We start from the raw sequence: 22,562 nt of genomic DNA on the forward strand, positions 1-22,562 counted from the left end.
AGTCCTTGTCTCAAGAAACAAGATGGTTGTCACCTGAGGAATTACACCCAAGGTCGATCTCTGGACTCCACACACATAAGAAAAGAGAGAAAAGGCAGGAACCAGAATTGTGATGCCTGTCCTGGCCCCTAATGGTGTTGTAGCTAGTCAGCTTCGACACTTAAGTCTGGAAGCTAACTGTTGCCTAACTCCTCTTTCTGACAGGTGAGAAGAGCCAGCCAGATGGAAGCCAGACCTCCAAAAGGCCCAGGTACCTAAGGGCATAGTAGCAGAAGGAAACAGCTGTCCACGAGCAATGATGAGCCAGGTCTACCAGTGTACCCACAAACAGGCATTAGTTTCCATTTGTAGGGACAGCAGGTACCACTCTGGGACATTGACTCTCGGTCTAGGGAAAGTAGGAGCTGTTGGGTTCCCTTAATTATTTGTCAAAGCTGAACTGTCTCGAAATTTAGCAATTCCTGGTTTTCATTGGCTAAGTGTTTCATTTGGGCCTTGAAGGCAATGCCTTTAATGAATTACAGCCCAGGAAAGACTAGGATATATTCCTTTAATTTTGCATAAAGTTCTAAATTATAGAAGAGTCATTGTGCTCAAGGAAGTCATAATCTTGCTGAGGAGAAACACAGGCAAGTGGCTGTATCGAGAACTGCAGCTCAGCACGCGTAATCAGTGAGCCATGGAGCATGGAACAGAGTGCTGTGGAATTGGAAGGAAAGGCCGAGGTTGTCATGGGGATCCTGGGAAGTCTCAGGGGAAGGTTTTTTTAGCTGAATCTCAGGGTGTGCACAAGGCTTATTTTTTTTTTAATTTTGTCTGTATGCATATGTGTGTTGTATATACGCATTCTCAAGGATGTGTGTGTGTGTGTGTGTGTGTGTGTGTGTGTGCATGTGTACGTGGGCAGGTGGAGTCCAGAGATCAGTGCTGGGTGTCTCCCTTGATCACTCTCCACCTTACTGTTCAAGTCAGGGTCTTCCACTGAGCCTACATCCCCGTGATTCAGCTCAGTGGACTGACAAATGGGCTCCAGAGATCTGCCATTCTCTGATTTTCCAGCCCCAGCGGCAAGGTGAAGGATCCATGGCACCACATACGATTTACGTGGGTGAGGGGGACCCAAACTTAGGTCCTCATACTTAGGTCGTAAACTGAACCATCTCCCCACTCCTCGGTGGAGGGTTTTGGGGGGCTTTTTAACTTTTTTACATATATTTTTAATTAAAAGATAATCACATCACTTCCTGCTTTTCCAACCTCTGCTAGATTCCTCCTCACCCTTTCTCAAATTGATGGCCTCTCCTTCATTGTTATTGTTATAAACACATGTGCACACGCATGCACACACACACACATATATATATTACATATGTACACACAGAGAGATATGAACAAACACATAAATACAACCTACTACGTCCATTTTTTTTTTTGTCTATGTGAATATAATTTCAGGGCTTGATCACTTGGTATTGGGTAACCAGTTAGGGGGCTCATTCCTGTGAGAGGATAATTCTCCCTCGGAGATTCCCCCTTCAGGATTAGCGTGTCGTTCAGACCTTATGCAGGCTACTGTTTCTAGGAGACAGTTTCACTGTGGACTTCCTGGTCCTCTGGCTCTTACAGTCTTTCTCCTGCTCTCCCTGGATCTTTCCTTGGCCTTAGGTGTAGGAGTGCTGTAGATATATTTACTGGGCCTGAGGTTGCCACAAACCATTCATCTCTACATTGTATCCAGTTGTGGTTTTCTGGACCACTTTTCATTTGCTGTAAAGAAAAGCTTTGGGAGAGAGTTACTCTTATCTGTGGGTGTAAGGACAAGGTTTAGAATGCAGTTATGAATTAGGGGGAGGTTCTCTACTACAGTTCATGGGGTCACCAGCCCCCTGGGTGGACTGGGTACACTCTAGTACCAGGCATGATTTCCCTCTAGAAAACAAAAGGCATCCCATCAGAAGAGTTGGCAAGACCCACAGCACTGGATACAGAGGTACAGAGGCAGGATGGTGAGGGAGCAGGGCAGTGCCATACTGTAGGATGGGGGAGAAGAGAGGCTGAGGAGGCCAGACCCTGACCTCCTATGACTGGCAGCATTTTACACATGGCCTTGGCACAGCCACACATTTTCAACTGCCGGTAGCATTCAGCAGCTTTCCTATAATTTATTACGCATCTCCTGAGGTGGACAGTCTGGTAAGTGTCAGTAGATGAATTCACAAGGGCAAGCTTCACTACAGTCTGCACAGTGAATGTTCCCTCACCTCAAGCTTTGCTGTTTTGTCATAATCCTACCCTCCAAAGCCCAGTCCTTTGTCCCATCACCTGGCTCTCTGTCACTGTGCTTACTAGAGTTTTGCATAACTGTGAGCACGTAGTAAGACACGCTCATCTGACTTCTTCTATTTGGCACAATTCTCTAATTCATAATTGAGATTTGTCCACAGTGTGTGTTGGCCCTTTCCCCTTTTCCACTGTATGGATATGTCATACTTAACTGATTATTCATTGACCTTCTGGAAACATTCGGGCTTTCCCCATCTTTGTCTATTATAAAAAGATTATATGGACATATGTATGTATATATGCACGTGACATGGAAACGGAACAGACCCCTCCCTCCTGGGGTCTCTTTCCCTCATGGTGTTTTATAACAACAACAGAATTCCTAACTAAGATGTCCTTTTTTTTCTCTTTTATTTGTGCCTTTTATACTTATAATGTGTTTTTTATAAGCAGCATAGAGTTGGATCTTGCAATTTCATCCACTCTGACAACCTCTTCCTTTTAATTCAGGTGTTTAGAGTATTCACATTTTATCTGACTGTTTCTGTGTTCAGGATTGACTGTATCCTGTTGCTGTTTTGTGTATTTCTCAGTTGCCTTTTGCCCCACCCACACCTACCCCACCTTACCAGGCACACCTACCCACACCCGCCCCACCCTACTGGGCACACCTGCCCACACCTGCCCCACCACCTTTTCTGCTTTCTTTTTGAATGAACTGAGCCCTTTAATGATCTTACTTCACCTCTCTCATTAGCTTATTACACTGAGCTATATTATTTGAGTCATTACTTTAAGGATTATATATTTTTAAACATACAACAGCCTGACCCCAAGTGATGGCATACTAATTCACAAATAATCCAGGCTCATTGCTAAGATGTGATCTCCTCTTCCTTCCCAAGCCTCTATGCTGCTATTCAAATTCATGTTATCCATACATCATTATAATCTGTACAATGCATTGTTATTTTTGTTTAGCTGGTTGAATTATTGAGTGCTTTAAATAATGAAAAAAAAAATCACCTCACATTTAGCCTTGTAGTTTCCATATTGGTGCTCTGCAAATCTCCAGTGCATTCCGGAGGGTTTCCGTAGCATCCTTTCTGATAATGGATGCTTCCTGGTGGTGAAATTCTTTCAGAATTTGCATAGATGAAAATGTCTCCAAATTGCCTCCATGTTTCAAAGATATATTTGCTGCTTATCGAACTTCAAATGACAGGGTTTCTTCAGAACTGTTAATGGTCTACATTTTCTTGTTCATATACACAAGAAATGAAACAGTTGGGGCTGGAGAGATGGCTCAGCAGGTAAGAGCTCTGGCTGTTCTTCCAGAGGACTTGGGTTTGATTGACAGCACCCACATGGAGGCTCACAGTCATCTGTAACTCCAGTTTCAGGGCATACAACACCCTCTTCTGGCCCTCTCTGGTACCAGGCATGCATGTGGTGCTCAGATATGATGCAGGCAGAGCATCTGCACACATGAATCTCATTGTAAAAAGAAGCCAACGCCTTTGTTGCTTGTCTTTGTTGTGTGGGGCACCTTCTCTCCACTCTCTGATTCTGAGATGCTTTGCTTATGACTTGGTTTCTGAGCGTCTTGATTTTGAGGAACGTTGGAGTGTGTTTCTTTCCCTGTATCTTGGGTTTCACGGGGTTCTTTGAATTGCTTGGATCTTGCTTTATAGTTTTAAGTTTGTAAAATTTTTAGAACTATTTGTTCAAATTTTTTTTTCTGCCTCTTCCCCTCCTTTAAGGGATCACAGCTGTTTGCATATTGGACCGGTTGAGGCTGCCCCAGTGCACAGATGCTCTTTCACATTTTGGACTCTTTTGTTTGTTTGTTTTTACTTTATGTTAATACTCCTTATTGAAACCCCTTCCAGTACTCTGTAATTTTCTTCTCCAGTAACCACTCTTCTCTAACAGTCTGTGGGTGTAAACCTCCCTGCCCCCAAATGTTATTGTTTCCATCTCTAAGAGTTTACTTTAAGTCTTTTCTATCTCATATGTCTCCCAAGATTTTGACAGTAACAGTAAATCTCTGGCACGTCTAACATCTGTGCCAGTTCTGTCTTGATTAATTAGTTACTCCCTTCATTACATGACCCATTTGTCTGCCTCTTCTCCATGCCTGGTCACCTTTGACTGGTAGCCAGACGTTACACATTTTACCTTATTGGGTACCAAATATTTTTTATTCTTATAAATCTTGTTTCTTGGGAACAACTCAGTCTCTGAAAACCTGCTTGTGTAAGACTTGTTAGGTGGGTCTGGCACAGTCCTCGAATCTCAGGCTAACTGGTGTGAGGAATCCTGCTGTAGCTAATGCCCCATGAATTACAAACTTGTCCAGCACAGCTGGAGGGAACAAGTACTTTTCCTGGCCCTGTGTGGGCGTCCTAATCTTTTTAAATCTGTGGCACACAGATGCATAGATCAATAGTTCCAGTATGCTGGTACATAAGAGGAATGTGGTGTGTGTGTGTGTGTGTGTGTGTGCATACGCGCGTGCATGTGAACTGTGAATGCAATAAACACATACACATGGTTTAACAAATGTGGCAATACCTGCTGTGGAAATGGCAGAAGTTCTTAAATATTAACTGTTTCATTGTGATCACTGGTATTAAAGACAGTTATTATTATTATTAGTAGTAGTACTAATTATTATTTTGTGGGTTCCAATTGCAGACGCCTTTCATTTAGGAAACCAGTGCTGTTAAAACGGTGTTGAAGGGCTTAGTTTTACTCTTCCATACACCCGCTTCCCTTTGGTTCAGGAAAGGCAGGCCTTACCCGAAGGCTCTAGCCTGGTGAGTGGAGTCAGAGTTGTGTAATACAGCTGTTGAGACTCTTGTGTCCCATCACACCCATGAGACTGCGCTCCCTGTCCTCTGTGGCCACTCTACCTGTTTCCCCAGCAGAGAGAAAATACCCCTCCTGCTTCATTTTTACTTGCAGGTGGTTCCTCGAGATGCTCTATGCCAAGGGTGATATAGCTACTATCTTACTCTGGCAATGGAAATGGAAACAAATCTTTGCTTTCCCTAGGGACCCAGGGCAACAGAGCCAGGCAGGTGTGGGCCCAATGTAGCTGCCTCTAAATGCAACTCCCAGCTCCTCAACTCAGACTGGTGGCTGCAGCTATTGTTCTTCATGTGGTCCTTGTGGTGGGGGTGGGAGCCGGAGCAGCTATTGTGTGTGTTCTTTTGAATAACTGAATAATTTGAAGAGAAACAATGTTTTCCAAACGAAGTCATTCTTTCCTGAAATTTATGAGAGAACAAACTGAATCCTCTTCACTTTCTTTTATTAGGCAAACAATTTACATTTGATTATGAAAATGAAGTCCATAAACGAGATTACTTCATTAAGTCGCCACCCCCTCAGCTCTTCTTCTCTGGGGTAAGTAATCGCTGTGGTTTTACAAGCCTCCCACCAGCCTCATGGGCATTCGAAGAGTCCTTGCTCTTCTGAGCTTTAACTGAACTGCAAAACCTTTTCATTTCTCAGACCTCCTGGAAAAAGCGTCTTTTTATTCTGTCCCAGAGTCGGGGAAAGGGTCTCAGTCTTTCCTATTACAAAGATCATCAACACAGAGGTTCCATCGAAATTGACGGGTATGTATCCAGACCAGGAAATCTGTATATTAGCTAATGAGCCAAAGGATAAGATACAAAGAAGCTTAAACCCGAGCCTCTGACAAAAGCCAACCAAGGGCTTTGGACCTGCAGTAGTGTTTGTCGCTCTAAAAGAACTTAAGTAATGAACAGAGTGGGCGAAGGCGGTAGAATGCGTACTTGGTGCTGTACATTGTAGGCGGTAGATCTCTAATTCCTGGGAATTCAGTTGAGGGCTTTGTCTCACTTAACTTCCTGGTGACAGAGAGCCCCTGAAATCCACTTCATAGAGCCGAAGTGGAGTTTAAGAAATATTTAGATGAACCATTTTTCCTGTCTTTTCTTCAGAAATCATGGACTAGAAATATTGGAAAATATAGTGATTTGTGGACTCAGGAATCTAACCTAAATCGGAACCTCTGAATTGAATTTCAAGCTGAACAGAGTATTTTTAATTACTGATGAACCAGATCCAAAGTCTTAACTTATTTTTTTTTTAATAGAAAGAATTCAAATGAGATACATGATGTGAATTAGACAGTCTTTAAAATGTGGGTCAATGAAAGCTGCAGCTTCGTTCCTAATTTAAAGTAGGAGTCTGTTTTCATCTTAAGTTGCTATGTGTATCCGTTTAGTTACATTGTGTCCGTCTCAGCAGCTCCACTGTAGAAGTTGGTATAAATTGCCAGGAGAAGATGCAATCTGTGCAGAAGATGTTCAAGTGCCACCCGGAGGAGGTGATGTCCATCAGAACTGTAAACAGGGACTACTTCCTTATTGGCCATGACAGGTAAGCAGGAAGACAGAAGCCAGTCTGCTGAGTGTTCACAAAACACTATACAATAAACATACTGTAAACAGAAACCAGGCTGCCAACACAGCAGTCTTCATTGTGTGCTAAAACAGCTGTGTGTGTGGTTGTACATGTGCACGTGTCCACTTGTGCACAGAGGACAACCTTAGCTGTTGTTCCTCGGAAGCCATCTACCATGTTTTTTGATACAGGGTCCCTCACTGGGACTTGGATTAGGCTAAGCTGGCTCACCAGAANGCTGCAAGGATCTACCCGTCTCTGCCTCCTCTGCTGGCATTGCAGACATACTCCGCCATGCCTGGCATTTCCGTGGGTGCCAGGGATGAAATTCAGATCCTCAGGCTTTGCATGGCACACACCAACTAAGCTATTTCCCAAGCTTTAAAAAATAGTTTTAAGAATAATTATACCAGCTGCCTAAGAGTGTTATAGCAGTGCTTAGAACAACAGAGGTTGTAACCTCACCGTTCTGAAGGCTGAGAATCGGGAATTCAGTACGGGCAGGACCACACTCTCGTGAAGCACCTCAGAAGGAAAGCAGCATTTCAAGCCTCTCCGGGAACTTCTGATGGTCCCTTGGCTGTGGCACCAAACTCTAGCTGTCACATGGCATTCCCCCAACACACGTGTCTCTGGGTCCAATTTTCCCTTTTTCCCACAGACATCAGTCTTACTAGTTTAGGAGGCACCTCTATTCCATTATGATCTCAACCAATTATTTCTGCAATGAGTCCCTTTCCACATAAGGTGACGTCTGAGGACTAGGAGCTGGAACTGGGACATAAAGTAGATGAGGAGAGGGTCACAAAGTAACCCTCAGCGGCAGTCATCAAAGCCTTCTGTGAAAAACAACTCAGCCAAAAATATCTGTAGGAGGCACTCGTACAGGGAGAGACGTGCTCACCTTGAAGGCATCTGCAGTTTTTAAGAGAGGCTCCTGGTGCTAACAGAAGTACCCAAGTGGACTCTCACATCCATTTGTCTGCTGCAGGGGGAGATTATGGTATAGGAGGAGGCTGTGCCAAAGCAGCCACAGATGTTGAAGCCTTAATGTGTTTCAGCTTGACCCAGAGCTGCCAGGGTTTCTTTTAAATTGTCACATGGAAAAGAAGACAGGGGGTACAGATTTCAAGGTAGCATGGGCCATTTCAACTACTTGGGGACAGAGTTTTATTTTGTTGGCAGCTGATCCCAAAGCCTGTTCTGAATGCAAAGGACATTCTAGATTCAGAGTGAGTGTGGGAGCTATTGCTGCCAGTGCCAACTGAAACTCTCTTCCTATCCACAGGGAGAAGATTAAAGACTGGGTCTCCTTCATGATACCATACTGCCAGGGTGTAAAAGCAACCCATCAGAGAGCAGAGGTGACTCTATATGGCTAATGACGTTCCAGGGCACCTGAACACAGCTCTCTTTCCTTAGAAACAATAGTGGTCCTTTCTTTCTACTTAGCAACCGGCGCTAATACAAGGAATAAATAAGCAAAGAAACATGCCCCTGTTATTTTTACAATCAACAAAAGGAGAACATACTTTTTGTGTTTTGTATGAGAGCTAAATTAGACCGGCATTGTTTGTGGTAGGGGAGTGAACATTAATGGTGGCAATTTTTCAGAGTAGCTCCAAGTATACTATTTTCCACCATTGTGGCTCTCCGTACATAACCGGCTTTCCTTTGAATGACTAAGCCTGGGGAGGCGTCTGTCAAACATTGTTTTCATCTGCCTTGCATTTTAATATAATGTCTCCTGTGTCAGGTAAGCAGCTGAAGGGTTTTAATTGACTTCCCAAGCGGCTTTGTGAATTTCCCCCAGTCCTTTCTTGGAGAGGCTGCCACAGCGGGAGCTTGGCTGTAGGCACATTTAAGGATGCATTTTTCCAGGTTGTTCCATGTTTGTATTTGTAGCAAACGGCAAAGAGGAGAGAGAGCAAGGCAAATTCAGTACTGAAAGCAGAGAAGACAGGGTGTGAAGAGAGGCACCATGGAGAAGACATGCTTGGGGAGGGGGTACTCAGGGTGCCCATCAAGGCCTGGCTGAGTATCTTCGGAAACTTGGAAGTGGGAGAAAGTCACACTGACAAAATTAGTCATGGCTGATGGACAGCCCAGATATCAAGGACTTGGGGATACCCTGGAGACAGGAAGTCCAGGTCAAGGTAGAGGTATGGGGGTGGGGTAAGGGGGTACTGACAGCAATAGTGGAGCAATTGTGCTCTAATTACAAAACTTTTTTTTCCTAAGCAGGAGAAGCCTTCCCTGGGTGACAGAAGGCCAGTTTCCGACCCCAGTCCTTTCTTGGGTCTCTGCAGCATACCCGAGGGTATCAGACTTGCATCACCGAGGGCCAGTCTTCCAGAGGTAGTAATTGAATTCTCTTCCTTCCGTCTCAGGATTCAGCCATTGCTGAATGGTCCCCACTGCCTCAGGGAGTCAGTCACAGCTGAATGTCCCGCTGGCTAGCAGCTTATATTGACCTTGCTCATCAGAGTCAAATGCACCGAAGGAATCACTCCTGGGGCTGAGGAGATAGCTCCAGAAGAGCATTGTAAGCACAAAGACCTGACTTTGGTTCCCTAGGACTCAGGTGGCGCCACTCACTAACTCTAGTGCTGAGGAAGCAGAGACAGGTGTATCCTTGGGTTTGCTGGTTAGACAGCCTAACTACGTGGTGAGTTCCAGGTCAGTGCGGCAGAGGAACCAGTGGCAGGTACTTCTGAGGAACAACTGAGGGTCTCTAACCTCACGCATGCGCACGGGTGCGGGCGCGCACACAGGCACAGAATGATTCCTTAATCCTTATGCATGTTTGCCCATTTCCTATTCTACAGGTAGGCTTTAACACTCGCCTAGCTGACTCTAGATCTCATGCAGTTTGGATGCTCTAGACTGGGGTTCCTTCACTAAGCTTAGCCAGCAGCCCTTCCCCTCCTTCCACACACAGGGCTCAAAGGTCCCTCGTGCCCCCTGATCTCCTGCCGCACTGTCCACACCCTCAGGCATTGAGGGGCTTCCTCCTGCTTCCCTTCACTCATCCAGTTAGTCTTGCTTCCCGCTCTCTGTATAGCGTTGTCCCTTTCCACCTAGCGCAATCTGTCTGAGGAAGTAGAATGGCCTGTGGCCGGAAGGGGCGGTGCCTGCTCCTGGAAGGGGCGTGTTCAATTCTGCAAAGCCACAGGGTTGTGCACTCGCCTCTGGGGATTCGCTTTCTTTCCAGCTTTGGGAATGATCCCTAAATAGGCTGGGTGGTACATTCCCTGCAGGTGTATTATGTCATCCCTTAGAGATACTACTACTGGCAACCTTCCCTCTGTGGCTACCGAGCATATGCAATGAAGCAAGGCCTCCCATTTTATCAAGTTCTCCAACATTTTAAAAGCCTTTTTTTTTTTTTTTAGCTTATCAACATCCCCAGGCCCAACACTTCATCTCAGCTATTCAGTGAGCAAAAGCAGTGCAGTGGTAGGGACCATGGCAGACAGACAGATTGACCTTGAGCAAGTGCCTCTCGCTCCTGTTCATGACAGACCCCTTTCCCCCCACGGAGGCCTTATGGGTGGCTTTTCTGTTTTCCCTTATTTATTGAGATCAAGTAATAATTTTTTCAACCATCTCAAGTTAAAGTCACCAGTTGTCTTGCTGGGGTTTGTTATTAATGTTGGTACCTCCGCATAATCTGGTTCCATAGGCTGTCTTCATTAACTGCAATAGAATACTGTACATGAAGGGGTGTGGTCCTAACAACAGTGACATCAGTCCCACAGCTCTGAAGGCTGTAAGGTTCAAGACCACCAAGGAGACTCGTCTAGCAAAGGTCTTCTTGCTGGCTCATCAAGTCACAGACAGGCAAGCAATCAAGGCATAGGGCAACCAGGATGAACTCCACCTTCCTCTCAGATATGACATGCAGGCAGACATGGTGCTGGAGGAGCTGGAGGATCCAAGACAGTTCTACATTGTGATCCAAGCAGCAGAAGGGGACCGGCTTCTGTGGGCAGCCAGGAGGAGGCTGTGGATCACACTGCCCAGACTTGAGCATATATATATATATATATATATATATATATATATATATATATCCTCACTCCACAGTGACATACTTCCTCTAAAAAAGCCTACCTCTCCTTCAATAAGGCCACACCTCCTAATAGTGGCAGTTCCCATGGGCCAAGCATATTCAAACCACCACAAGCTGAAAGTGCATTTAACACACCTGCCTTATTAAACACCATAGCCTAGCAGCACAGCACACTGCAGAGTCCCCAGTTTCCCCCATGATTGCAGGGCTGTCAAGGAGCTGAGGCTCACTGCTGCCACCAGGTTTACAAGAAAGTTGTCATACCCTTATTGGTAGCCCACACAAAGGCTAACATCCAAAATCTGAAATACAATTTCTAGTAAATGCATCTTGCTTTTGCACTCCCTTATGAGAGAAAAAACAAAAGACCATTAAAAACCTGAAAGTTTAACCATCACAACTCAGTGTTCTGTCTCTGTCTCTGTCTCTCTCTGTCTCTCTCTCTCTGTCTGTCTCTCTCTGTCTGTCTCTCTCTGTCTCTCTCTCTCTCTGTCTCTCTCTGTCTCTCTGTCTCTCTGTCTCTCTCTCTCTCTCTCTCTCTCTCTCACACACACACACACACACATACACACTTAGAATGCTAAGTTCCATAAAATTCCCAGCAAACATGTGGGGGGGTCTTATGAAAGTCCCCAGCCATCAGGCATTGTTCTTGGGAAATTAAGTCACACTCATAACAATTCCTATGCCACGAAGAGCAGCTCCATCAGTGACAGACAATCTGGTGTCTGTTAGGGGAGGGAAGGCAATAATTAATTGCTTGCATCTACATCACCTGGAAGCGTATAATTCAGACTGTCACGTAGCCAACACTGCCTAATTACACTGCTGTAGAAACAGACAAGGCTGTGAACAAAACACAAAAGAGGAATCCTGAGCCAGAAGGAGGTTCAGTGACTCTGGGCTAATTACTTCCTCAGAGGCTGCTGAGAGAGGACCGGGAAGAGATGGGGGTAGGGACACAGTGACAAAGCTCTGTGACTTACACTCCACCCACAGTAGAAAACTTCTTGTTCGGAGTTGTAATTCTTCACCGTAGAGAAAAATTCCAAACATTAGCTATGCATATGTATTCCCACATTAGAGGGACCCCAACTGAAGAGCAAGTTCAAGTCATGTGGGTTTCTACCTGTCACACTCAAACAGCCTCTGATCTGGTCAACCCAACTGATCTATTACACTTTTTTTTTCTTTTCTAGAAAGTATTGGTTCAATTCTACTGAAAAGAAGGGGAGGAGGGAGGAAGGAACTCATTAGTTTCTTCTGTATCTTCCTTATTCAGCATTTAATACAGAAAAGTCTCCAAAGATTCCGGCAAGCTCATCTTCATCATGATCACGGTTTCCACTCAGAACCCACTCAAGAAGAAGAGGAGTACTATCTCACTCCTCGAAGTTTAGAAGCCTGTTTAGAAGTAAGTCCCCACTCCCTGCCCTGCCCTGCCCTGCCCTGCCCACCCCACCCTGCTCCGCCCTGTCCCACTAAGCACTCATTCCTTCAACATATGTGCCTAGCCTCTGTCACATGCTGCTGCCAGAGCCAACAGGCTGAGATCAGGAGGCACGAAGGTAAAGTTGGCAGAGGCGGATGCCTGGCTCACCGTGCTGGCACATGAGTAGGAGCCAACCATAGCACAAGACATATGCTTATATGATGTTTGGGCTGTAGCAGTGCTGGGAAGAGGGAGCTGATTTCCAGGCAGAAGATCAGAGAAGGTTCTACAACGGAGATAACATTTAACTACTTGGCCGATTAAATTTGGGACTTAGTAGTCTTTCTATTTTTCTGAACTGAAAGGAAAAGAATGAAAGTCCTTGGGTAATCAGGCGTGGGTGTATATGGGACAGCCTGTTGATAGCTAGTTGTCCTTTTGAGTGCTGGACCCTACACTGTACTCAGCCTGGTGGCCGCAATGATGAGTCTCATTGCACTCTTGCTTTCAGAGCCCGCAGCCTCAGTTACCAAAGACAGTGCTACCCAGGGAGGCATCGGACACAGGGAAGATAGCCCTTTCCTCTTGACTCAAGACAGGCTTCAGAGACCACTGACGTCAGTGTCTGGTCCATCGCTTAGGTAGGCCACAGCTCAGAGTGTGTGAATGGCAGAGCAGACAATGAACAGAACAAAAGGGCCAGCCCTGGCAGGCAGTGAGTTCTAAATTGACTCTATGCTGAGGGCAGCATGGAGCAAAGGTCTTCTAAGCAGGGAAGTGGTGAACCGTGAGTTAACTTTTAGGCACATTGGCCACGAAGCAGTTATCTGTAGTAACCAGATGTGGGAGGAAGATAGAGGATGTGGGAGGAAGGTGGGGCAGGAGGACAAAATGGTGGCCCCAGAGCTGAGACGTCTCCCAAATAGAAGGCTTTCTACTAGACAGTGACACATTCACTTAAAGATGGATTCTGGGGTCAGGTTGGTTATGGACGTGCTACATTACACAAGCTTTCCATACAGCAAAGTCCTCAGAGCCCTTGGTATGTCGTCCTGCACTAAAGCAGCCAAATGGGTCGCAGAGGTGTTGCCCAATGTTTCTTAAGCACAGAACACTTCTTTCACCAAAAATACTTCTCTGGGACAACCAAGCCATCAGGTGTGTAGTAGGACGAGCTGAAGATCCTCTGTGGAATTTGTCGTCTGTGGAAGTAGATGAAACTGTATAAAAGTGGGCAGGAGGGCTGAGGTGATTCAAGAACTGGAGATGACTGAACAGGACTTCACTGGGCAAGAGAAGAGAAGAGCATCGAGGTGGGGAAGACTGCGTGAACATGAAGTCTGGAAGAGCCTTTGGTGAGGAGGCCGCTGTGTGGAAGACTGACTTGCCCAGAATGCTCCAATGAGAAGGTGTCAGTGTTTGTGAGCAACCATTGTGTCTATCCTTTGGCCCAGTCAGCTTCCATGATTCAGACTCAACCACCTAGGGGAAAGGTTCATGGTATCCAATGGCTAGGAATGAAACAGAAAGGAAAATCTACACTTCCCAATGGAGTATGTGTGTCTGAAATGGGGCATGACAGGCTTTGAATCTGCCAGAATCCATGGTGGTTCAGTCTCCTGTGGTTAAGGTTAATATTCTCTGAAGAAGCACTTTCCTTGCAATGGAAGATGCGTTATTCCAGATGCAGAGAGGCGTGAGGCATGTGAGGAGGCACCTGGTCAGCGGCAGACCTGTATCCTTACGTCTGTTCCTCTTGTCTTTAGGTAGAGAATATCACTGGATCCAATGATTCTGGTGACTCCATTGAATCCAATAGTCCAGACCAAGGTTTCAAGAGAGCAGAGAGCAATTATGTGTCAATGAGATCAATGAGATCCTGGTGAGTTAGCTAGCCTGCTTTTAGTGGAACAATTACCACCAGTTCACTGTGTTAACCTTTGTATGAGGGTGTGTGCATATTTATATATGTGAATGGTGTGTGTGTGTGTGTGTGTGTGTGTGTGTGTGAGAGAGAGAGAGAGAGAGAGAGAGAGAGAGATGCACATATGCCTTAAAGCACATGTGGAGGTTGGAGGTCAGAGGTCAGAGGACACCTTGGGTGAAGTTGGTTGTCCTCCCCTTCTGCTTTGTTTGAGTCAGGGTCTCTCCTTGTTTCCACTGTACATAACATGTGTGCCTGCCCATGAGCTTCCCAGGATTCTCTGCATTCCATCTTGTCACAGAAGCACTGGGATTTCAGAGGCCTGCTACTGTGCCTGGCCTTACATGGGCTCTGGAGATCCAAACAGAGGTCCAACTGCTTACGTGGCAAACACTTTACCCACTGAGCTGTCTCTCTAGTACCCACTTCATTTGTTTAACTGTTGGCAAATTACTACAAAGCATGACCCAGGACTGTATCATCACATACTATCAATTGATTGATACAGGTTGGATCTCCTTTGTTTGAGATGCGTAGGATCATACATGTCTGGGATTCAGATTTTTTTCTTGTTTTTGGAATATCTGCATATCCATAATGTTATATCTTGGGGAATAGAACTCATGTAAACATGAAATACATGCATGCTTCATATTCTTGTATGCACATACACACACACACACACACACACACATACATGACTATAATCTTATGTCTTGAGATTGCTTTGTCCATGAAGGAGAGTCTGATGGTTTGGAGTTCTCCATTTGTAGCATCATTCTGTCACTGAACATTCTAGAATTCAGATGCTCAGGTGAAGGGTGTTCAACCTGTGGACTTGGGAGAAGAATAATGTGCTTTCTTCACCCACATAAAGCCACTTGGGACATCCTCAGGACATCCCTGTCTGCAGAAGTCCCTCTGGATTTTATGTCTCTCACTCTGTCCTTCCTGATCCTGTAAATGGTTATTTGGATTCCAAGTCCCACGTTTAGAAAGAAAGCATGCTTGGCTCTGCCCAGGGTGGGGCTCTGATGTTTGCACAGACTTCAGGACTTTGTTAGTCCCTCATACGGCTGTTAATGGCTGTTAGATGCTTATATTCAATGGATACAAAGGAAAGCTGCTCATGCATGTGTTTAAACAGGGGACCTTATTTAACTTCTTATGCTCCAGTCTCCTTAAAGAATCAACCTCTGCGTCAGCTGACGACAGCCAAGGGGAATTCCAGACCTCCCCGGAGATGGCAGAGCTGGGGCCTCCCCACCAGGACCGCGGCACAGGAAGCGATCCAAGTCTTTCACCTGCCGATTCCGAAGTCCAGACCACAGATGACCAAAAGGGGTCCGCCTCACTAACTGTTGTGAAATTGTCTATATTACTCAAGTAAAGCTCGGATTTCTAAAACTTTGTGGGCCCTAGGAGTGAGGCAGACACATTAAACACACTTTATATTCTAATTTCAAGATAGTTCCTCAAAATTTCCAAGTCAGCCAAGAACCTGATAGGCTTCAGTGTCACTGATGTTGTGAGCATAGGCAGTGGCTGAGAAAGGGAAGAGGAGTGGTCCCTGGGGTGCGGGTGGCATTTCCAACTATGGTGACACTTTCTCCCCTGGCCAGTCTTTTGAGCCCTAGAACTTGGACCATGCTGACCTGTCTAGTACATCTCCAGCCCCTCCTCTTAACATCCCGTGGGCAGGCAAGTCTCCTGAGGTTCTGACTAGATCCCTGGTGATGCCCAGGGCACTTGATAAGATAATTGTATTTTTTTAAATTAATCATTCATTTACATTTCAAATGATATTCCCCTTCCTGTTTACACCTCCACAACCCCCTCCATCCCATACCCCCCCCTTTGCCTCTCTGAGGGTGCTCCTTCACCCACTCACCCACTCCCACCTCACTGCTCTAGCACCCCCCCCCCCATGCCGGGGCATCAAGCCTCCCTCCCCTCCCATTGATGTCAGATAAGGCATCCTCTGCTACATATGTATCTGTACTCTTTGGTTGGTGGTTTAGTCCCTGGGAGCTCTGGGTGGTCCAGTTAGTTGTAATCTTAGCTACTTTACATGTCCTTTTGTATGGAATAATTTCTGGAAGACAAATATGCAAATAGAACTGATGGACATGGTAATAAACCCACTTAGTCCAGTTTTGCCTCCTTCCTCATTGTCTGCCCTCCCAAGTTGGGCAGGGGAGGATTTAATGAACGGCTTTCAGTGCCTTAAACTCACATTTCTTTCCTCATGTGTTCTGGACAAGGTTTAGCTGGAAAATGTCATCTCAGAAACAGAAGGTCAAACGTGTACTCTGAAAGGATAGTTCACAGCCAAGGATAGTTGACTGTTTGATGTGGCTTATACAAATGTTTTCTGTCTCAGCAACATCCCCGATGAGAGCCAAGTGGAGACACTGAACATGTTCCTCTCTCCTCGGGATGCCATCGACTATCTCGCTCTGGTAGAAGCAGCAGGACGGATATGGTAGGTGGGAGCTGTGAATGACAGGAAATGAACAGGAGTCAAGGGTGGAGGAGACATCTATTCTGAAACACCACATTTGACAAAAATGATGTTGGACACAGACTACAGTGTAGCCACAGAGGGGACCTGGAGGCAAAAGCATACTGCTTTATGTGAGGCCAACTTTTGCAGGGGTACATTTACGAGGACCAAAAAGTCCATCGATCAGGATGTTTCTAAGTCTTCCAAGGAGAGTGGATGTCAAGGGTGCCATTGCCAGGCACAGCAGAATGAATATTTAACCGATGAAAAGAGAGCAAAGTTAATAGGATCTAAAAGACAAAGATGTGCAGGAGTGTCTCCGGGTCCCATACCCCAGTGAAAAACCTCTGCTCCAAAACCCTAACACAAAGTCTGTGTGGCAGATGTTTTCAAAGCATAATTGCTATATTTCTGATTGCATATCCTTGCTGACTGTGACTGGGCATGGTCTTCCTACCCTAGATGAAGAAGTCAAGGTCAACCTGAGTTCCATAGCAGGTTCAAGGCCAGCTTTAGCCACACAGTGAGATTCTTCCCTCACATCCCCAAATAAATAAGCCTGTTAAATTCATTTTAATGGAGGATCAAAAATATTTATTTAATTTTATGTATATGGGTATTTTGCCTGCATGCACAGATCATGTGCACCACATGCATGCCTATTGCCATGGATCCTCTGGAATTGGAGTTGCAGGCAGTTGTGAGCTGCCATGTAGGTGCGGGGAATTGAACCCGGGTCCTCTGAAAGAGCAACCAACGCTCTTAATCATGGAGCCATGACTCCAGCCCTGGAAGATTGGATTTTTACACGATAATTCTTTAATGTAAAGAATATGCCACAATGTCATAACTTTCCATTTTCCAAAGTTTTGCAATCTAAGATTTGTAAATAGCTACTTAGCCTATGAGCTTGTCTACGGCCAAACTCCCAGATTAGTCCATTCACTACTTACTCATTAGAGAGTCGTTGTGCCGCTCTGTGTGCCCACTTCGGTCAGACATTTATAGAGTATCCTGTTTTCCTTGCAACAGTTATAAAATTTTAAACACCAACTAAGGAAGCAAAGAGGGTAGATCTGTATTCTCAGGGTCCCAACGCCAGGCAAAAAGGATAGTCACATGAATAAGTAAGTAGAAAATGTACGCCTTATTCAAAACTACAATTAAAGTGTTCCCACTGTGCATAATTATAAGTCCTGGGACAGGAGAGATTAACTACAAGCAAAACAAGGGACTGGGCTTGGCAGGGTGCTTCATGGCTTCATGGGTGCTTTGCTTGGAGCAGGGCTTGAGAGAGAGCGCGAAGTGGGGAGGGAAAGAAGCCAGTCCAAATAGACAACAGAGATGGAGTCGCCAACCAAGTGGGCCGAGCGCAGAGTGAGCATGCCCATTCCTGCTCTGCCAATGAGCTCTGTCTTACATCCCTATTGGATGTTGTATCCCCCTGCAGTGTGGCTCGCTGGGAAGGCCCTCCCCGACTTGGGTGCTTATTCTACCATGGAGATCATGTCTTGGCCGTGAATGACCTGAAACCCCAAAGCCTGGAGGAGGTGTCCTTGTTTCTTACCCGATGTATTCAGAAGGAGGTGAGTCCTATGGTTCAGCCCAGGCCAGACCAAGTTGGTGACAGGAGGGACAAGATCCGGGTCTCAGGTGGAGTCTCAGACCTACTGAGGCTCACCTTTCTGAGTGTCGGTTTTCTCATGTAAAATCTGACATTGCTGTGCCTTCTGCACAGAGTTATCACTAAAATTCAACGTAATACATAGCTCAACGCTCGGTATCTGTCTTTAAGGAGCTAACCTCTATTTACGTGGTCTTACCAGCTAGTTCAGTTTCCATGGTGTTCATCTCTTCTTAACCCACTTTGATTTCTAGCCCAGAGACCTTTGGACAGTCACCATCTTCTCAGCGTTTAGCGTCTCTCTAAAATGAAGAGCGAGAACTCTTCGTTCATTCATTCATTCATTCATTCATTCATTCATTCATTCCTACAGTTTCCAAACTGCATTCCTTGGATCTCTGGGATGTGTCTGAAGGAAAGGAGAGGGCTTCAATGAGGGACATTCACATTTATCTTTTATAAAGCGGTTACATCCAAATGTGGGACTACCCTGTCAATGTTCTTTGAAAACACAGAGCCTTGACTTGATATTTCTGCAGACTACAACACTAGAGACCCCTCTCCAGGCTCTAAGATCTGCAGTTATGTATTATGCATATTAAGGACATGTCTTGTCTCTTCTTCATCACTCTGTAAGCCTGCCAGTTGGATGGAAACAGTTATTACAGCTATTATGTAAAAGGCTAGTACCAGTCAGGCATGTGACTAAAGTAGACACACACACCAGTTACTGGCAGGGCCAGGACTCATTCATTCATTCATTCATTCATTCATTCATTTGTCTCCTCATGTTTTGCTGAACATCCAACTTTGCTATCCCGGATGCTGTTTGTTATAAGGCAACTAAAATGGCCTCAGCTTGCACTTGAGTAGCTCACAGACCAATGGATTAAAAACAAGAACAGTAGCAACTTCTTAGGGTACAGTGTGTGCTTGGGACACGAGAGACTACAGAAGAACAGACTGATCTTCAGAGGGAGGACAGGAGGCTTTCTCAGTAGACATTGTATTTGGCTAGAGATTTCAATCCCTGATGAAGAGAAGAGCTTGGCTTGAGGGTTTTAGTCCAATAGTCCAGAAACTTATAATTTATGGCATCTGCCAGTAGTCCATACTACAGCCAAACGGTTAAAAAAACAAAACATGTGCACCTTCCAGAAGTTACTGAACATTACTCTGACCCAAAGATTCAGACATGTGTTCAGCAACCAAGAAGAGGGGTTTTGACTGGACTCACGTGTAACCCTCTGCCTGGGTGTGGCTACATCATAACTGCCAGTCTAGACTCCTCTCCTGGGCTATTTCTGTCTTCCTCACTCTGCCTGAGAACAACTCCTACATAGGACTGACCACCAACATGATTATCTAGAGCAGTGGTTCTCAGCCTGTATGCCACAACCCCTTTGGGAGTAGGGGGAAGGGGCAAGCGACATTCTCACAGGAGTCATGTGTCAGATATCCTGAATATCAGATATTTACATTATGATTCATAACAGCAGCAAAATTACAGTTATGAAGTTGCAATGAAAGTAATTTCATGGCTGGGTCACAGCATCACGAGGAACTGTATTAAAGGGTCACAGCATTCGGAAGCCCAAGAGCCACTGATCTAGAGGATCAGAAAATTCATCTTTCTCCCCTACTCCTGGCTTTCTTTGTTTATGTGAAAGTAGATAGCCAACCCTCTTTTAAAATTTGAACATGTGGTTCTTGGGAAAAGAAAAACAATGTTGGAAAGGGACCTGTGGAAGCAATGGCAGGCATCTCCTGTGGCTGACATGTCTGAGCCAGCCATATCTGTTGGGCCACAGTGGAGAGAGATGGAGGCAGGCATAGGGACAGGCTAGAGACAGCAAGAAGAAAGCATGACAACATTGTAGAGGCAGAGGAGATGCTGTATGTTCTCCCTTCTGCTTTTGCCTGGGCCTCTCCCATATGGCGGTCTCCTTTGGATGCACAGGGTTGCAGAGCCCTTTGAGTTTTTGGAGCAACTGGGTCTATCTCTGTGGCTATCTTAGACTTCTATTCCTATAAGAAAACGCCATGGACAAAAACTTGGGGAACTAAGAGTTAATGTCTCTTACACTTCCACACCACAGCCCATCACCAAAGAAAGTTAGGGCAGGACATGACTGAGAGGCCATGGAGGAGTGCTGCTTGCAAAGCTGCTCTTTGTAGTTAACCTGTTCTGCTTCCTTATGGCACCAGGACCATTAACCCTGGGATGGCACTACTCACAGTGAGCTGGGCTCATTCATGTCAAGTATCAACCAAAAAAAAAAAAAATTGTACAACTGACTTATCCACCAGCTGATCTAGAGGGGACATTTTCTAGTTGAAGTTCTGTCTTCCCAAATAACTCTGCCTTGTGTCAAGCTAACATAATACTCGCCAGTACAGTGGGCCCTCATCACTCTTTAGAGCCTGCCTAGAGGCTTAGGCCAGCAGATGTCAGAAAATGAAGGTTCAAGTTCCATTTGAATGCACAGATTTGCGGCTACCCTTGGGTCATTGCAGTGCATCATAGGGTTTCCTTCAGGAACAGACTCAAGGGGTTATGATCATAAAAAGAGAAAGAGCTATAAGAATATGCTCTGGCAAGGTGTAGGGGAAGGGGTGCCTCAGCAGGCCCATGCCAAGGCATCCCTTCCCCCTGAGGGACCAGACACACACAGGTATAGTATTAGGTTAGAGTTTATTTAGGGCATGGGAAGGGGAGTTAAGAGGGTAGCAGAGGCAGAGAAAGGCAGATAAAAGGAGAGAGTAGAGGCCTAACATAGAGGCTGGCCATGGCCATATGGAGAGAGGGGGGGAAGGGAATGGGGCAAGAGGGGCAAGAGGCAAGAGGGTAGGAGAGAGACACAAGGGGTATGGTTGATGGCTGGTTGAGAGCTGGGGAGTCTGAGGATAATCTTCAGTCATTTAATGATTTCCTGTGGTTTGTCTTAGAAAGTGAAACTTTCCATTGGCCGGATCCCAAACTCGGAGAAGCTCCATGCTTCCCCATGTTCGTGCTCCTTAAGACACCAGTTGGCTGAATCTGTCCAGCAGGATTTGCCAGGACTGGAGAGGACACCAAAGAGGAGCCCCGCCATCAAAAAGATCCAGAAGGAAGCTGCTGGGGAGTAGGCTGCTGCAGGCCCAGGACACGGAAGGATGGAGCCTAGGCCATGCACAGCCATGTGACCGAAGACAAGACTGCATCTGAGTCACTACTGACTTAACAGCGGGGCCACTGGCCTCATGGGGGATGATAACTAAGGAGTAGAGTAAAACAGGAGGGCTGCTTATCTGAGACTGCCCCAGACACAGCAGACATCATTCAGTAAATCCCAGGTCTAAATAATAGCTGTGTGCTTCTGAGGTCACAGTCCTCACAGCTGGCTCTTTGTTAGCCATATCTTTTCAGGGATGCAAGAGAGTGAACGTTTGTAGCAAGCAGCCCTCCTGGACACTTCCTGTGGCTCAGCAAACCAGGAGCCATCAGTCAGGCAGAGTGGCCTCTCTGTCTCACTCAGTACACCTGCTCTCTTAAAGGCACACTAACTATTTGGGAAGCTGAGGAAGTTTGGAGCTGTATCCAGCCAAGATGTGCTTGCTCTAAAAATAAATAGGAAACTATGTTTGGACACTCTTAATTGATTGGTTTATTGCCAAATCAATTCTGCAAAGCCAAAAGAATCAAAGGCCTTTTAGTAATCAGGAAAGAGGAGCTGTGAGCTGAGCACTAATCAGCTTGGGGACTGTTGGTGCGAAGGGGGACTTAGAAAATGTATCTTAGCTGTCCTTTCAGGGGGAAGAAATGAAGGCTTTGAAAGATCATGATCCTCGATCTTCATGACTCTTGAGTTCTGAGCGGTTTGGGGAAAGAACCACAAATCTGATATCTGCTTTCCCTGACCTTTACCTTGTGTGTGGGTTTAGATTAGTAAAGACCTTTGGCTTGCAGAGGAGACATTCAGTTCGCTTTCTGTTATCTAGATTATTGCCAGTGTAAAGTGTGCATGTGTACATAAATCATGGAAATAAATAAATGTGCATGCACGACTGTTTCAAATCTCATAAATAAGGAATCAAGCTACTTCAGTGAGGAAATAAATAGCATCAAGGCAAAACTGCTCCAATCCAGCTGTGGGCATGGATTCACGGGCTCTGAAATCCGCGTATCCCCTGCTCTCTATGTGCCATCAAGGAGGCAAGGGGGAATCTAAGGACCTAGGAGTTAACCATCCACCCACTCACAGCAGTGCTGAGACAAACAAACGTGACTGCAGG

General features: G+C 45.6%; 1 protein-coding gene across 2 annotated transcripts; it reads left to right on the plus strand.

The window, feature by feature from the left end:
* Positions 1-222: 222 nt before the first annotated feature.
* Positions 223-21,416, plus strand: Plekhs1 (pleckstrin homology domain containing S1). Of its 2 annotated transcripts, none has more exons than XM_021219440.1 (12): positions 223-250; positions 5,609-5,697; positions 5,806-5,912; positions 6,568-6,702; positions 8,015-8,090; positions 8,971-9,084; positions 12,084-12,215; positions 14,000-14,115; positions 15,334-15,543; positions 16,541-16,642; positions 18,114-18,249; positions 21,237-21,416. In XM_021219440.1, exons 1-12 carry the CDS (start codon positions 223-225, stop codon positions 21,414-21,416), a joined length of 1,425 nt encoding a protein of 474 aa, XP_021075099.1. The 2 variants fall into 2 exon arrangements, with proteins under 2 accessions (XP_021075099.1, XP_021075107.1); XM_021219448.1 differs by having other exon boundaries at positions 6,571-6,702; positions 8,968-9,084.
* Positions 21,417-22,562: the final 1,146 nt, after the last annotated feature.

This window comes from Mus pahari, chromosome 1 (genome assembly GCF_900095145.1).
Source record: "Mus pahari chromosome 1, PAHARI_EIJ_v1.1, whole genome shotgun sequence".
In the NCBI taxonomy this organism is placed as follows: Eukaryota; Metazoa; Chordata; class Mammalia; order Rodentia; family Muridae; genus Mus; species Mus pahari.